The sequence below is a fragment of the Pteronotus mesoamericanus genome, unplaced genomic scaffold (genome assembly GCF_021234165.1).
Source record: "Pteronotus mesoamericanus isolate MK-2021 breed Mesoamerican mustached bat unplaced genomic scaffold, CSHL_Meso_final contig_98, whole genome shotgun sequence".
NCBI lineage: Eukaryota > Metazoa > Chordata > Mammalia > Chiroptera > Mormoopidae > Pteronotus > Pteronotus mesoamericanus.
In genome coordinates, this window is record NW_026555295.1 from 202,168 (window position 1) to 218,367 (window position 16,200).

A 16,200-nucleotide genomic window follows, 5' to 3' on the forward strand; every position below is an offset into this window, starting at 1 on the left:
GATAATGCAAATTAAAAGAATGACATAACTTTTTTTTGTCTATCAAATCAACAAAGATTACAAAAATTCTTTCATATATAGATGGCTGGAGTAAATTAATATTACAATCTTTCTGGAGAGCAGTGTGACAAAACCCATCAAAACCCTAAAAATATACATAACCTCTGACCCTTCAACTTCACTTTTAGAATTTATTCCAAAGACTATCCTAAAGAAGTTAGGAAATAATTAAGTATATAAAAGTTTTATCTAAAAGAAAGTTAAATATAAAAAGAAGCACTATTTATTACAGCAAAATGTTTGAAACAACTTAGACGATTGATTAGAGTAAGGTACTTTATGAATTTTATGCAGTTGTTAAAAATGTATTCACAACACCCAAAAGGTTGAAGCAACCCCACTGTCCAGTGACAGATGAATGGATAAACAAATGTGGTATATATCTATAACAGAGTATCATTCAGCCTTAAAAAGGAAATAAATTTGGACCCTTGCTACAACATGGATGTTGAAAACATTATGCTAACAAATAAGCCAGTTACAAAAGGATATATATTATATAATTCTATTTACACGAGGTACCTAGAATAGTCAAATTCAAAGAGACAGAGAGTAGAACGGTGTTTGCCAGGGGCTAGGAGGAGGCAGAGTGGGGAGTTAGTGTTTAATGGGTACAGTTTTAGTTGAGAAAGATGAAAAAGTTCAGGAGATGGATTGTGGTGATTGCTGCACAACAATGTGAATGTACTTAATGTCAGAGAACTTAAAAATGGTTAAAATAGTAAATTTTATATTATGTATGTTTTAGAACAATAAAAACAGTATGGTTAAAAAATAAAGTTGAAGGTAGACATGGAAAGCTCTCTATTCATTTTATATTTTTAAATGAAAAGGCAGTTGAGGTATGATCCCATGTTTTAGAAACTCTTTGTGCACAGAAAAGAATCTGGAAAGGTTTACACCAAAATCTTAATGGTCAGGTTGTCTACAGTGGGTGGGCTTACCGGTGGTTTTTATTTTTCTTCTTTATAAAATCTATGATTTCTCTATAACGAATATGTTTTAGTTTTATAATTTTATTTTTAAAGCCCTGGCTCAGATGAAGCAAAATACCTTACCTCAAGATTATCTTTACAAGATGAATAAATGTGCTTGCTTTGTTTAAGGTCAAGATCCAAAGTCTAGGACAATGCATTGCACATAGTTGACCTTCACAAGGAGATGCACTCCTGAAGCCACCAGTCACTTACCAACTTTGAGAAAAGTTTTTAGTTCCAAGGGTCGCAGCACTGGTTGCTTTTCTATACGACCATAGGTTTCTGCTATGCTCTCTACTTCCACTTTCGGGCATTTAAACAGCTCATAAGTCCCATCCCGGTTCTGGATAAAACTACGGGTAATTTCCAAGGGCATCTGGACATGGAGACAATATCAAGAAAGGTGAGAAAGAAAAACTTTAAAAGTAGACAAACATTTGGATGAGAATAGATCTTTTACATATTCATTCTTCCTTATTAAGCACATTCAAATTAATTAAAACTTCCCCTTGTATTTTCTTCTTTTTTTCCCCTTTGTATTTTCAAGTAAATTGTGTCAACAAATCTGCCTTTTTTCCCTTACATCATTCATGGCTTGGCTTTTATCTTTTCTTTGTAACTTTAGTTTGAACCCCAGCCAAACCATACTGAACTGAACCCCTAACATCTATACAACTACTACTGGCACAGACCTGCGCTACAATTGGTTATTTTCCTTCCCCTACTTCTCTGCCAGAGCATTGTCCTAAAAACTATTGATAGCACCTACAGCTGACCTCACCATCCTGTGTGCTTCACACCATCCTTGGGACTGAGCCAGACAGAACTTGAACTGAATTTTGTCTTTGCCACTAAACAGCAGGGTGAGCTTCTCATAGCCTGTTTCTCATCTGCAAAATACATGAATGAGGTGATACAGGTAAATAACGCCCAACAGACAGAAGCTCAATGATTATTAGCTCTCTTTCCTCACTTGACTTTGCTCTTAGTGTCTCGTTGACTCCCAAAGTACCACTTGTTTCAGGCAAGAAGCTGCTTCTGTGATATCTTGCATTTAAGGAAGTTCCTCAAATGTCTTTGGTGCTAACACGGGCTTTCTCTAGGGTTCACATGTAAGTTCTATAGCTACCAAGCAATTTATTCTTTTTCTGAACATAACAATGCCATAAAATTAAGGTACTCTTACTGCATCAAATCACATTATACTGAATTTTCTAAAATATTCCCTTATTGTAAGAAGGGAAAAAGCTCCAATTTTCAGGGTCTGCTTGAAAAAAAAGTTAAAAATATTTAATATTTCCCTTGTGAAAAAGAACACAAATTAAGGGCCATTTCTCTAATGAGAACTAAACTTCAGTTTGGGAAGGAACATTTAATTGTACTGGGCCCACTAATTTCACAAATAGTATATAATTTCAAATTATTTATATATTTTTTAGTTACCTGCCAGTTAATCTAGGGCTCACCATAGCTAATAGAAAATCATTATTTAATTTACAAGAAAAACCATTCCTGTTTTCTGATCCCAAAGGCAACAGAAAAGAATACTCCAATTAAAGATACTTTTTCAAGCTCTAGAGGATACCCATTAAAATCAAAGTCAGCCCTATAATGCCATGAATATTTCTGAATAATCTCTTAATATGAAAAAAAGAATTCTCTTTGGTATCTATAACTCAACGAACTAGTACAAACATACTTTCCGCATTGCTTCCCTCTCTTCCCCTCTCTGCCCTCCCACTATTATAGAAATAAACTCTTACCTCAGGGGTATCTAAGATTTGTTTAACTTGCAGGATATTAGTGATATGCCAGGTATACTTGGAAAAGGTTCCCAGTGGCAAGGCATCTTTTCGAACAAAAGCTTCAATGTGAAAAGGGAATAAAATTAGCCTATTGGAAAATAACATTCTCTTTCACCATTTGTTGCCCAGTTTCTAGAGATTTCAGTGCCATGCTATCTTTTCCTTATAAAATCTCAGCACATTTATAAAAGGAATCTAAAGGCAAATCCATAATAGGGTTTGACATAAATGTAATAATCAAGTGATAAGAATTTCTGCTATATAAAGTCTCTGATGCATCTTTGAGATGCTGCTTATCTTTGGTACCTTAGAAACTTGTTTCTTTGTTTGGTGAAACTACATGCACAGGACTCCATTATGAGACAGCTTCTTACAACCTCTTACAGCTTTGGATATATCAGAGGTCAAATCATAGTCCTTAAAATAATTACACAGTTTAAGTCTATTAACATGGTTGTCAATCAATCCATTGCCCTGCCTGCAGGATTATAAAGAGGTTCCACCAAAAGTCTGAAAAACTAGCTAAGGGATAGGTTAAAATGAATGTGGTATGCTTAAAGTTTAAACTGGAAGAATCAACACTGCTTCAAAAGTCAGGTAGATAGGCTATGAAGACAAAGATTTTCATGTCCCTAAACATTATTCAAAAACAGAATTAAATCTCAAACAGTCCCACAGTCCCTATTATATCATCAAATAACAAATTGCTTAAGAAATAGCATTAATTTCTAGCTGTAGTTACTCTTGGCCTATCTGCCACTGAGCAGTCCTTTCTTCTTCCTTTTCTCTCCCTTACATCCTTATACTACCCAAGAAGTATGTCAAGATGTCTAGTAGAAAGATGTTATACATAAGATCAAGAAATAAGCACCAGAATAATGTAAGGTGTTCCAAGCCTAAGAATCACTCTAAAAATAAAATCTTCCTTCATCAAAAAGAGAGTCACAAAAAACAAGTTTTAGTTTTTTGATACATACTATAATATGCTTCCAAGAAGCCAGCCCAAATAACAACTGGAGCCTGCAATGCTTTTTTTGAAATTGGTTCCTGTCTAGAGAATATCAAATTTGTTGGTGGGCACCTTCACTGAACTTCATTACTGTTCTTTTACCAAGTCTGCACTTTTAGAATTATTCCATTAACTTGCACTGGAGTAAGTATGAGGCCACTGAAGAGTATGATTATTGTTACAAGAGCTAACTGGCTAAGGCTTAGTGCATTTGGCATGAGGCTAGATGTCCTAATCCTGAAAATTCCACACAATTGTCCCAAACACAATTCTCTCAGGTCACAAGACATTTGTTGCTACTCCTGATGAAAAACTCCCATACCTGTGGTAGAGTTGGGAAGCCGTTTTTTTGTACTTCCTATAGATATTCTCTGTTGTAGGGCATCAAAAAAGGACTGAGGAATATGGAACACCAATGGTTCTGGTTTACCTTTAGGGAATAAGAAAAAACTCATTTAAAGAAACTCATATACAGAACAACAAAGGAATATATATAAAGAAACTCATTGGATTTCCTGATGTGTAGAGAAGTGGAAGAAATGGAATTGAAGGATAGTAATAACTCAAAATACTACTTTACAGAGAGATTTCTTTATATTGAGGCAAAAAGCTTTGATTGACCTTGATCCCTTGAAATCATAAAAAATATAGCAGATGCTTGTCATCCACCAAGGATAACTTTTCAAATCCCCAATTTTGTAAACACCACCACAGCACAGAGTTTTCCTTGAAAGGGTCTATGAAATAAGAGGAGGTGAGAGCAATGAGACTGAATTCAGAAGGCAAACTTGATTCACTCCTGCTTACTATCCCCAGGCATTCACGTCTAACAAAGTAACATCCTGCTCTCTGTCAGATGATCAGGACTGTGCATGCCAACAGTGGGCAAAATTAGGACACTATTTATTCAATAAACATCAGTCTTTCTCTCTGGATATGAGCTCAGAGCAGGTAAAACGCTTGAAAATACTTAACAAATCTTTGAAAGATACAAGACACTAGGTCAACAAAAGTCAACAGAATGAATGTTAAAGGGAGGCATCAAAAGAGTTCTTAGTTTTTCTTAAAAAACTCTGTCCAAGGGGCTACCTAGCCCCAGCAGTAAGAAAACATCCAGAATCATGTAAACATACAACTTAAAGAATGTCTCCTAAAGAAGGATCAAGTCAAAGAACATGTGTAAAGGACCATGGACAAGGACAGTGGGGGGGAGGGAGTGGGGGGAGGAGATGATAGAGAGTAGGAGGTGGGGGATGGGTAGGGCAGTGAGAGTAATGGGGGAAAATGGGGACAACTTTACTTAAACAAGAATAAAAAAATATATAAAATATAAAATATAAAAATTTTAAAAAAAGAATGACTCCTAAAGACAGTTTAGATATTTTTTGAAACAAAGATCAAGCCAAAGAAAAAGATTTTTAAAAATATATATTTTATTGATTATGCTATTAACAGTTGTCTCATTTTTTCCTCCCCTTTATTCCCCTCTGCCCTGCACCACCCCTCCCCCCCAGCCTTCCCCACTCCTTAGTTCATGTCCATGGGTGGTACATAAAAGTTCTTTGGCTTCTCCATTTCATATAGTATTCTTAACCTCCCCCTGTCTATTTTGTACCTACTATTTATGCTGCTGATTCCCGGTACCTTTTCCTCCGTTCTCCCACCTCCCCACTGATAGCCCTCCATGTGATCTCCATTTCTGGGATTCTAATGCTGTTCTAGTTGTTTACTTACTTAGTTTTTGCTTTTTTTTTTTTTTTTTTGGTTCAGTTGATAGTTGTGAATTTGTTGCCATTTTACTGCTCATAGTCTTGGTCATCTTTTTCTTAGATAAGTCCCTTTAGCATTTCATATAATAAGGGCTTGGTGATGATGAACTTCTTTAACTTTACCTTATCTGGGAAGCACTTTATCTGCCCTTCCATTCTAAAGAATAGCTTTGCTGGATAGAATAACCTTGGATGTAGGTCCTTGCCTTTCATGACTTTGAATACTTCTTTCCAACCCCTTCTTGACTGCAAGGTTTCTTTTGAGAAATCAGCTGATAGTCTTATGGAAACTCCTTTGTAGGTAACTCTCTCCTTTTCTCTTGCTGCTTTTAAGATTCTCTCCTTAGCTTTCATCTTGGGTAATGTAATTATGATGTGCCTCGGTGTGTGCTTCCTTGGGTCCAGCTTCTTTGGGACCCTCTGAGCTTCCTGGATCTCTTGGAAGTCTATTTCCTTGGCCAGACTGGGGAAGTTTTCCGTCATTACCTTTTCAAGTAAGTTTTCAATTTCTTGCTCTTGCTCTTCTCCTTCTGGTGCCCCTATGATGCGGATGTTGGAACATTTCAAGTTACCCCAGAGGTTCCTAAGCCTCTCCTCATTGTTTGCATTCTTGTTTCTTCATTTCGTTCTGGTTGAATGTTTATTTCTTCCTTCCGCTCCCAGTCGTTGATTTGAGTCCCGGTTTCTTTCCCTTCACTGTTGGTTCCCTGTATATTCGTCTTTATTTCACTTTGCGTAGCCTTCACTTTTTCCTCCATTTTGTGACTATACTCAACCAATTCAGTGAGCATCCAGATCACCAGCGTTTGGAACTGTGCATCCGATAGGTTGGCTGTCTCTTCATCGTTTAGTTGTATTTTTTCTGGACTTTTGATCTTTCATTTGGGCCATATTTCTTCATCTTGGTGCTCCTGTTACGTTGTAAGGGGCAGAGCCTTAGGTATTCGCCAGGGTGGGGCAACCCAGGTTGCTGCGTTGTGGTGCTGTGTGTGGGGGAGGGGTCCGAGAGGAAACAATGCCCCTTGCTTGGCTCTCTGCTGGCTTTCAGTTGCTTTCCCCACTACCCATAAGCAAATTGGGCCCTTCTGGTGCTGATTCCCAAGTGGGGGACTTTGTGTACATTATAGGTCCCCATGATTGTCTTCAATGGACTCTCTTGTGAGGCTCAGTATTTCTCCTGCCACCGCAAGCCAAGGAAAATTAAAATGAAATGTCTTCTAGAATTTCATAGAAAGAGACTTTAATTAATTTTGCCTACTTCACTGAATGCACAATGTCAATGATAAAACTGTCATTGCTTTTGAGGCACTAAAATATATTAATATCAGGGCAGTTTAGAAAAGTCACCACACAAACGAATTTTAAAATCTTTCATCTTGAAATTAGATTATGGGCTACCTATGTGGTCATAATAGCACTGAAAGAAGTGCTAACTCACCAGAACTCAGCAGATATGATGCTAACACTTAGGTTTACAAATTAATCTTGAAAAGCCCTCTTGAAAGAGATAAACTTGAAATCCAGGAGATGGTGACTTGAACAAAGGTGATTGTAATGGAGATGGTGAGAGGGGGTGGTAAAGGAATACGGTAGAAAGGGACCACAGTGTATAGCTTACATTATTGTCAATGTTTTGTTTTCTGTTTTGGGATGTGGGTTAGTAGGTATTTATATTATTCCAAACAAGAAGTAGACAAAATTTTTAAACAAAAGAAAAACATAGATTCTATTTTTAACCCTCCTTAGCTTATTTTCCAAAAAATAACTTCTGAAGTTTTATTTTTTCTGATTTAGTATAAATAAAACTAAGCATGTATTTCAATACTTGTATTCTTGTCCCTTTCTCCACCATAAAGTCATAACTGTTCTAATCCTTCAACATTCATCTTCTTTTACCACGCCATTAGGCTACTATTCAGCTTAGGGTACTGTATTTTTAAAATGATATTCAAAAACTGCAGCATAATCAGCAAAGATATTAAAAAACTGCAGCATATCACATTAAAATGATATGAGGTCTGTAAATATACTGTGAGGAGTGTCTGAAAACCTAAGATGAAACACTTGGAAAAAGGGAGACCTGTCAGCAAGGCAATGGATATGTGCACAGTAGCAGGGACTGTTTTTTTGGAAACAGGAACAGACCTATTCCATGTGGCTAGACTACAGAACTAGAACCAAAAGGAGGTATTATAAGCAAACATGTCCACTTAGCATGAGGAAGACCTTCCTTACAGTAATCACTGTGCAGCAGTGTTATGATCTACATCACAAAGCAGTGAGCTCCTCATCACTGGACAAAGCCTGGGAAACCATCCACCAAGGGTGCTTTTAAGGCAACAGGCAAGGACTGTCTGGAGGGCCCACCTCTGAAATTGCTGAGGTTCCATGAGGCTATCATAATCACACCCAACCTGTGTTTTCCAATCTTCCTTAACATTCTATGTAATATTATATAACTATTTTAGTCTCACATGTTTAGATTTTCTCTAAATTTTCTCCACCCTTGCATCAATTTTAAGTTTGAGAGTTAGAATGATCTTCTTCATATTCTTTTTTAAATTTATTGATGTGTGTGTGTGTGTGTGTGTGTGAGAGAGAGAGAGAGAGAGAGAGAGAGAAAGACATACATCCATTTGTTGTTCCATTTATTTATGCATTCCTTGGTGAGAGAGAGAGAGAGAGAGAGAGAGAGAGAGAGAGAGAAAGACATACATCCATTTGTTGTTCCATTTATTTATGCATTCCTTGGTTGATTCTTGTATGTGTCCTGACTAAACCACAACATTGGTGTTTCAGGATGATGCTCTAACCAACTGAGCTACCTGGCCAGGGCAGAAGGATCTCCTAAGGCTTTGATATCTCCCTCATCAAACACATCCCCCTCTCAAGGTCAAAGTTATCTACCTTTACTTATTATTTGCTGTGTTTTCCCTCTTCCATTTCTAAATTCATTTTGCTGATCCTGCAGTTAAATTATGTGATTAATCACTTTTTTAACCTAAATTTCTACTTTTTATGGTCCTAAGTATTCTGGAATCAAATCCAGTTACTTTTCCTATCAAAACAGAACTCTCGCCCTGGCTGGATAGCTCAGTTGGTTAACAGCATTGTCAAAATACGCCAATGTAGCAGGTTTGATCCCTGGTCAGTGCATATATAAGAATCAACCATCAAATGCATAATTAAGTGGAACATCATATTGATGTCTCTCTCTCTCTAAAATCAATTAAAAAAAAAAAAAGAGAGAGCGCTCTAGCCCAGTTACTTTCATTTCTCCTACTTTCATCAACAGCCCATTGGCTGACCAATACTTACCATCAAACTGATAGTGCATGGTTTGATGGATGCGTTCTGTGACACTGGCCAACCAGTCTTGGAAGGATAAGGTCACTTGTGCCTCATCTAACAGCTGACCGCAGGCTAGGAAAAACAAAAAAAACAAAGCTTTAATAACTTTTATTTTTTTCTTACAAAATAAACAGTTAACTGAAGTTTTTAAAAGGTAAGGAGTTTATATAGATTTTTAAAGAAAAAGAACAAGAAGTTGAAATTCAAAGAAATTAAGTGGAAAATTCTAGTATTTTTTTAAAGAATCCATTTAGAAAAAAAGAAATGAAAAGCTCTGTGGTACTAATAGGTTCAAGATTAGTAACCACAGAAAGTTTGCAGCCTTTCAACAAACACTAAACTGAAAATTGAAGAATAGCCTTATATAATGGCTATTTTGGGGATCTATAAATTGGTCCTATTTCTGATTAATATGTCTCTATGCACAGAGACCTTCTATTCTATCTATTTTATTTTATTTCTTCTCCTGAAATGTCTTCAGATGTCTGAAGTATATTCCCTTTTACAGAGAAATACCAATGTCGTAACTACTATTTGAAATTAAAATTCTCATAGCTTAACGCATATAGTGATTAATTTAGTAAAAGGCGAAACATAATTTAGAAAAGAAACTATTTTCTTTCTTTTTTGTGCCAAAGGAACTGATGAAAATTTGCTGAAAATCTTCTACCTGATACAGTTGATCTCTTTATTTCCTAACCTTCCAAAAACATTTATTCTTGGAATGTATGAGTTCTTAGTTAATTAAGATTTGGTCTTGTATTATTTTATATTTATGTATTGGTCTTCAGAATCAGAGTATGAGGCCAGGGATGATGTCTAGTTTTTAATCACCCAGCCATATTATATTGCTAACCATAGCATAGCAAGTATTCAATAAATTCTACCAAAATTGAACTAAGCTATTTTATACAATGTATAAAAAGAGTTTAAAAAAAGGCTGATCCCCAAAGGTCTGAGCTTAATTATTCTCAGTAGAAAAGTGATATATAATATATAAATATGTTATATTTGAATTAAGTAATTCTGTCTTCATAAATTCAGAACGATAGTCATGCTGTTGCTTTTAGATGTTTTCAAACTTCACTAACTGGGGAGAACAGACTAAACTTGTCTTTCTGAACAAATATTTATCACTGAGTAATTATAAAACATGTTTCTTCTTCAACTTTAAATCTCCACACCAATTGCATATGGGTAATAAACAAGAAGAGGGAAAAATCCTACAAAATAACCTCTGCCAAAACATATCAGTAATTTTTGTTGCATTTGTTATTTTAAAGACACAATTTGGTTTATAGCATGATTTGAGACCAGTGAGACAGGACAGACTTCAGTCCCAGTGCCTACTAGTGTATATCTTAGCATTCTTTGGGGTACGCCATGCAATGTTTCTTTGGATTTATTTCTTTTACCTTCTTTCAGATGATTTTCTACCTTTTTAGCCTCTTCTGGGGCAGAGAAACTTACCTTGCCTTTTTAGTGAAGAAGCAACAACAGGCTTTTTCAGGCCACTTTTCCTTAGGTTACTGCTTACTGCATCTTGAGGTAACAATGAACTGTTTGTCTGTGCACCTAAATCATAAATCATGATGGCATTTAATAACATGTCTATAGAATATAAATAGATTCTATATTAATTTCTGAAGCATCTAAAACATAAAAAGTCTTTGATAATTTCTAAGTTAGCTTGAGTTTCTAGAAGGAATTAGCAGTAGCCTTTATACATAACATTTTAAGTTCCCGAAGCTCCTTACAAGAAGCTGGTGAGAACCAGAAGTGAAAGGAAGAAAAAAATATTCACCCATTGCTCCCACCTCTCAGGCCACCACTATTAATTTTCTGGTGAACTATCCTCTATTTTTCCTATGAATAGATTATTTTGCTGGTTTTGTGATTTTAAGTAGTTGTGATTTTACCAGGACTGCTAGATTTGGCCAAATAATGTTTTACATTTAATCCCTGACCGGTGTGGCTCAGTTGGTTGGGTGTCATCCCACAAAGTGAAAGGTTGCTGGTTCAATTCCTGGTCAGGGCACATGGTGGGTATGGTCCCCAGTTGGGGTGCACACGAGAGACAACCGATCAATGTCTCTCTCTCATATCAATGTTTTTCTCCTTCTCTTTCTCCCTCCTTTCCCCTCTTACTAAAAATAATTAAATTTTTTTTATATTTCAAATAAATTTTTAGCATAAGTATGTTCAAAATATTGCATGGGAGATACTTATACTAAAAATTTATTCATCGTTTATCTGAAAATCAAGTTTGAGCATTCTGCACTTTATCTGGCTACCTGAATGACCTAAACATTCCTCCAAATTCTTCATAATAATTTTTATTGGTTACCTGATATTCTTATCAAGTGGTTTTACCATGGTTCATTTAACTATCCCCAGTGGTTGGTCCTTAGTTGTTTCTAATTTTTTAATATTATAAATAGTCATAAAATGAACATCTTTGGGCAAAATGCGTTCCCTGCACCAAGGATTATTTCCTTAGAAAAAGATTATTTAGAAGTAGACTACTGTGTCAAATGGTAAAAACTTTATTTTTGCATTTCAAGTTTTCCTGGGAAAGACCAGTAAGTAAATACTTAACAACATCTGCTCTAAATTGCCGCCAGAATTACCTCTTACAAACATGAAAATAATCACATCACTTTGTTTCTCCACCTTCTCCAGCTACTCAGAACCTAAACTCCTGTGTGTAACCACCTGACCCATCTCTAGCAATAATCCCTATGAATAGGAGCATTTTTCAGGTGCTTAAAAGATACCGTAAACTACTTTTACACATCATTACAGTAATTTACAGTATACTAGTCCTGCCAGAGTCTGATATTCACCTTTACCTGTGGTCTCATGATTTTAAAAATTTTTACTAATTTGGTAGCAAAAAGTATCTTATTTTAATTTCGTATGTTTAAAATTTTTGCATTTCTTTGTTCACTAGTGAGGTTGGAGTTTGGTCCACATTTGTATACTAGGTAATATTTTCCTTTTGTTTAGAGCCTATGTCTTTTGACATCTATCTAGTAGGGTACTTCAGCATTTTCATATTGATTTAACTGACAGTGATATTATTTGAATTAAAAATATATATAGAAAATAAAAATAAAACAATAAAATATATATAGCCCTGGCTGGTGTGGCACAATGGATTGAATGCTGGCCTGCAAACCAAAAGGTTGCCAGTTTGATTCCTGATCACAGGACATGCCTGGGTTGCAGCCAGGTCCCCAGCTGGGGGCGTGCAGGAGGCAACTGATCGATGTTTCTCTCTCATGTCGATGTTTCTCTCCCTTTCTTTCTCTCTCCCTTCCCCTCTCTCTAAAAAAAAATAAATAAATAAAATCTTTAAAACATACATACGAAAATACAAGTAACAAACCATTCCTACGATAGTGTGGACAATATAATGAATTATTGGAACAAGTTTTTTAAAATACCCTGTGCATGAAAACCTTGTACCATTGTCCTAAGGTAGGTGAAGGTGTAAGACTAGGCTGAATGTTTAAGGAATGAAAAAACATATTCAATAAAAAAAGTTGAATTTGGTTTGATCTTATATTTAGTCAGTATAACCAACTCTTAGCTTGACTGGACAAAGAATCATCAATGGAGGGTAAAACTTTTTCAGGGGAAAAAAACCATAAAAACTGTTTCTTGTAATTGCTGAGATTCAGTAAAACACATAAACAATCTCTAAATATGACTCCATCAAACAAACCAACCAAAGAGCTTCTCACCAGTTACTTCATCCTTTTTCCTCTTCTTTGTCTTAGATGGAGTAGACTCACAAGCTGAAACTGTTGATTCTGAATGGCAACCCAACTGGGGCACAATAATCTCTTTAAGACCTAAAATATAACAGTTTTATGAATTATTAATACTGTCCAAGAGGAATTATGGACCTCTGCTTATGGAAAAATTAATTTAGCCCTGGCCAAGTGGCTCAGTTGATTGGACCGTCCTCCTGTGCACCAAAAGATTGCGGTTTCAATCCCTGGCCAGGGCACACACCTCGGTTGTGAGTACAGGGCATGTATGGGGGGCAACTGATTGATGTTTCTCTCTCACTCTTTTTTCTCAAATCAATAAAACATACCCTCGGGTGAGGCTTATAAAAAAGAAGAAAAATTAATTTATAAAAATCCAAATCCCCAAATAATGGAGTGATGGCCTGCATTAAAATAAGTTCCTTCAAAATACAAATCAAAACAATGACATACCACTTCATACCTGTTAGAATGGCTATTATGAATAAGGCAAGAAATAAGTATTGGAGAAGATGTGGAAAAAAAGGAGACCTTCATATACTGCTGGTGGGAATGTAAACTGGCATAGCCACTATGAAAAACAGTAGGTAGGTTCCTCAAAAAAATAAGAATAGAGCTACCATATGACCCAGCAATCCCTCTTCTGAGTATAGATACCCAAATAATTTGAAACACTTATTCATAAACATATATGTACTCCTATGTTCACTGTAGTATTATTCACAGTAGCCAAGACATAGAAAACATAAGTGTCCTTTGATGAATGATTAGATCAAGAAGGTGTAATACATACATACAATTGAATACTACTCATCCGTAAGAAAGATTGAAATACTGACATTTGTGACAACATGGGTGGGTCTTGAGAGTATTGTGCTAAACAAAGTAAGTCAGATGGAAAAGGACAAAAAGCATATGATTTCACTCATATGTGGGGACATAAAACAGAAAGCAACAAACAAACAAACAAAAAACAACAAAACAAATTCAGAGACTCAGACAACAGTTTGAAGGTTACCAGAATGGAAAGGGGTGGGAGGAGGATGAACAGGGTAAAAGGGGTCACACATACGGGAGACTAGACTATGAGTGGTGAGCACACATTGCAATATACAGATGATGTACTATAAAATTGTATACTTGAATCTTAATGTTATTCACCAATGTCATCCCAATGAATTTAATAATAAAAAAAAAATTGTGGACCTAAAAATAAGAAGTTCCTTTAAAGGACAGCTGAAAACATGTTTTTGTTGATACATTAACTTCATAGAAGGCTCTACAGAGAAATGTAAAACTAAAAAGTTGGGAGCTACTGCCAATAAAGATTATTTAAAAATGAAAGTAAGACTTCCAGCTGAGATGGAGGCATAGGTAGATACACTTTGCCTCCTCACACAACCAAAAGAAGGACAACAAATTTAAAAACAAAAGACAACCAGAAGTGCCAGAAAATCGAACTATATGGCAATCTAGCAACCAAGGAGTTAAAGAAGAAACATTCATCCAGACTGGTAGGAGGGGCCCAGACAGGCAGCTGAGGGGGGAGATGATGCATGGCAAAGTGTCAACAAGGCATGGGCTGGAGGACCAGGCTAGGTGTCAGCTGGTGGACTGGGTGGTCACATATTTGCATGAAAATAGACCAGATGGGACAACTGGGGAGTGAGACAGACCACACAACCCAGGGCTCCAGCACAGAAAAAGAAAGCCTTAAAATCTCTGGCTGTAAAAGTCTGTGGGGGTTGGGTTGGGAGGAGAAACTCCTAGCCTCACAGGAGAGTTTGTTGGAGAGACCCACAGGGTGTTTGTGTATAGAATATAACCAAAGTCCCCCACTTGGGAATCAGCACCAGAAGGGCCCAATTTGCTTATGGGTAGTGGGGAAAGCAACTGAAAGCCAGCAGAGAGCCAAGCAAGGGGCATTGTTTCCTCTCGGACCCCTCCCCCACACACAGCACCACAACGCAGCAACCTGGGTTGCCCCACCCTGGCGAATACCTAAGGCTCTGCCCCTTACAACGTAACAGGAGCACCAAGACGAAGAAATATGGCCCAAATGAAAGATCAAAAGTCCAGAAAAAAATACAACTAAACGATGAAGAGACAGCCAACCTATCGGATGCACAGTTCCAAACGCTGGTGATCTGGATGCTCACTGAATTGGTTGAGTATAGTCACAAAATGGAGGAAAGAGTGAAGGCTACGCAAAGTGAAATAAAGACGAATATACAGGGAACCAACAGTGAAGGGAAGGAAACCGGGACTCAAATCAACGACTGGGAGCGGAAGGAAGAAATAAACATTCAACCAGAACGAAATGAAGAAACAAGAATGCAAACAATGAGGAGAGGCTTAGGAACCTCTGGGGTAACTTGAAATGTTCCAACATCCGCATCATAGGGGCACCAGAAGGAGAAGAGCAAGAGCAAGAAATTGAAAACTTACTTGAAAAGGTAATGAAGGAAAACTTCCCCAGTCTGGCCAAGGAAATAGACTTCCAAGAGATCCAGGAAGCTCAGAGGGTCCCAAAGAAGCTGGACCCAAGGAAGCACACACCGAGGCACATCATAATTACATTACCCAAGATGAAAGCTAAGGAGAGAATCTTAAAAGCAGCAAGAGAAAAGGAGAGAGTTACCTACAAAGGAGTTTCCATAAGACTATCAGCTGATTTCTCAAAAGAAACCTTGCAGTCAAGAAGGGGTTGGAAAGAAGTATTCAAAGTCATGAAAGGCAAGGACCTACATCCAAGGTTATTCTATCCAGCAAAGCTATTCTTTAGAATGGAAGGGCAGATAAAGTGCTTCCCAGATAAGGTAAAGTTAAAGAAGTTCATCATCACCAAGCCCTTATTATATGAAATGCTAAAGGGACTTATCTAAGAAAAAGATGACCAAGACTATGAACAGTAAAATGGCAACAAATTCACAACTATCAACTGAACCAAAAAAAAAAAAAAAAAAAGCAAAAACTAAGTAAGTAAACAACTAGAACAGCATCAGAATCCCAGAAATGGAGATCACATGGAGGGCTATCAGTGGGGAGGTGGGAGAACGGAGGAAAAGGTACCGGGAATCAGCAGCATAAATAGTAGGTACAAAATAGACAGGGGGAGGTTAAGAATACTATAGGAAATGGAGAAGCCAAAAAACTTATATGTACCACCCATGGACATGAACTAAGGTGTGGGGAAGGCTGGGGGGGAGGGGTGGTGCAGGGCAGAGGGGAATAAAGGGGAGGAAAAAAAATGGGAGAACTATATGTATAATCTTGTAGATGCTATATCTACAAGATTATATATATATGGAATTTATATATATCTATATGTTTATTATATATTTATGTTTATATACAATTATGTATTTATTATATATTTATATATTTTCTTATAAATTTTATATATATACATATATATAAAAAAGACTTGATTTGGAAACTTTAAAAGTT

The 16,200-nt window shown here is 36.6% G+C and overlaps 1 protein-coding gene across 2 annotated transcripts in view; it reads right to left on the reverse strand.

Annotated features, from left to right (window-relative positions):
- Nucleotides 1-16,200, reverse strand: part of CUNH2orf42 (chromosome unknown C2orf42 homolog) — a 37,835-nt gene that overhangs the window by 7,683 nt on the left and 13,952 nt on the right. For both annotated transcript variants that reach the window (XM_054586807.1, XM_054586805.1), the window contains 6 exons: nt 12,721-12,831; nt 10,442-10,546; nt 8,939-9,043; nt 4,174-4,281; nt 2,801-2,901; nt 1,251-1,413 (listed from right to left, as the gene is read on the reverse strand). In XM_054586807.1, the coding sequence (XP_054442782.1) occupies nt 1,251-1,413; nt 2,801-2,901; nt 4,174-4,281; nt 8,939-9,043; nt 10,442-10,546; nt 12,721-12,831 (693 nt within the window). The remainder of the gene's footprint in view (nt 1-1,250; nt 1,414-2,800; nt 2,902-4,173; nt 4,282-8,938; nt 9,044-10,441; nt 10,547-12,720; nt 12,832-16,200) is intronic.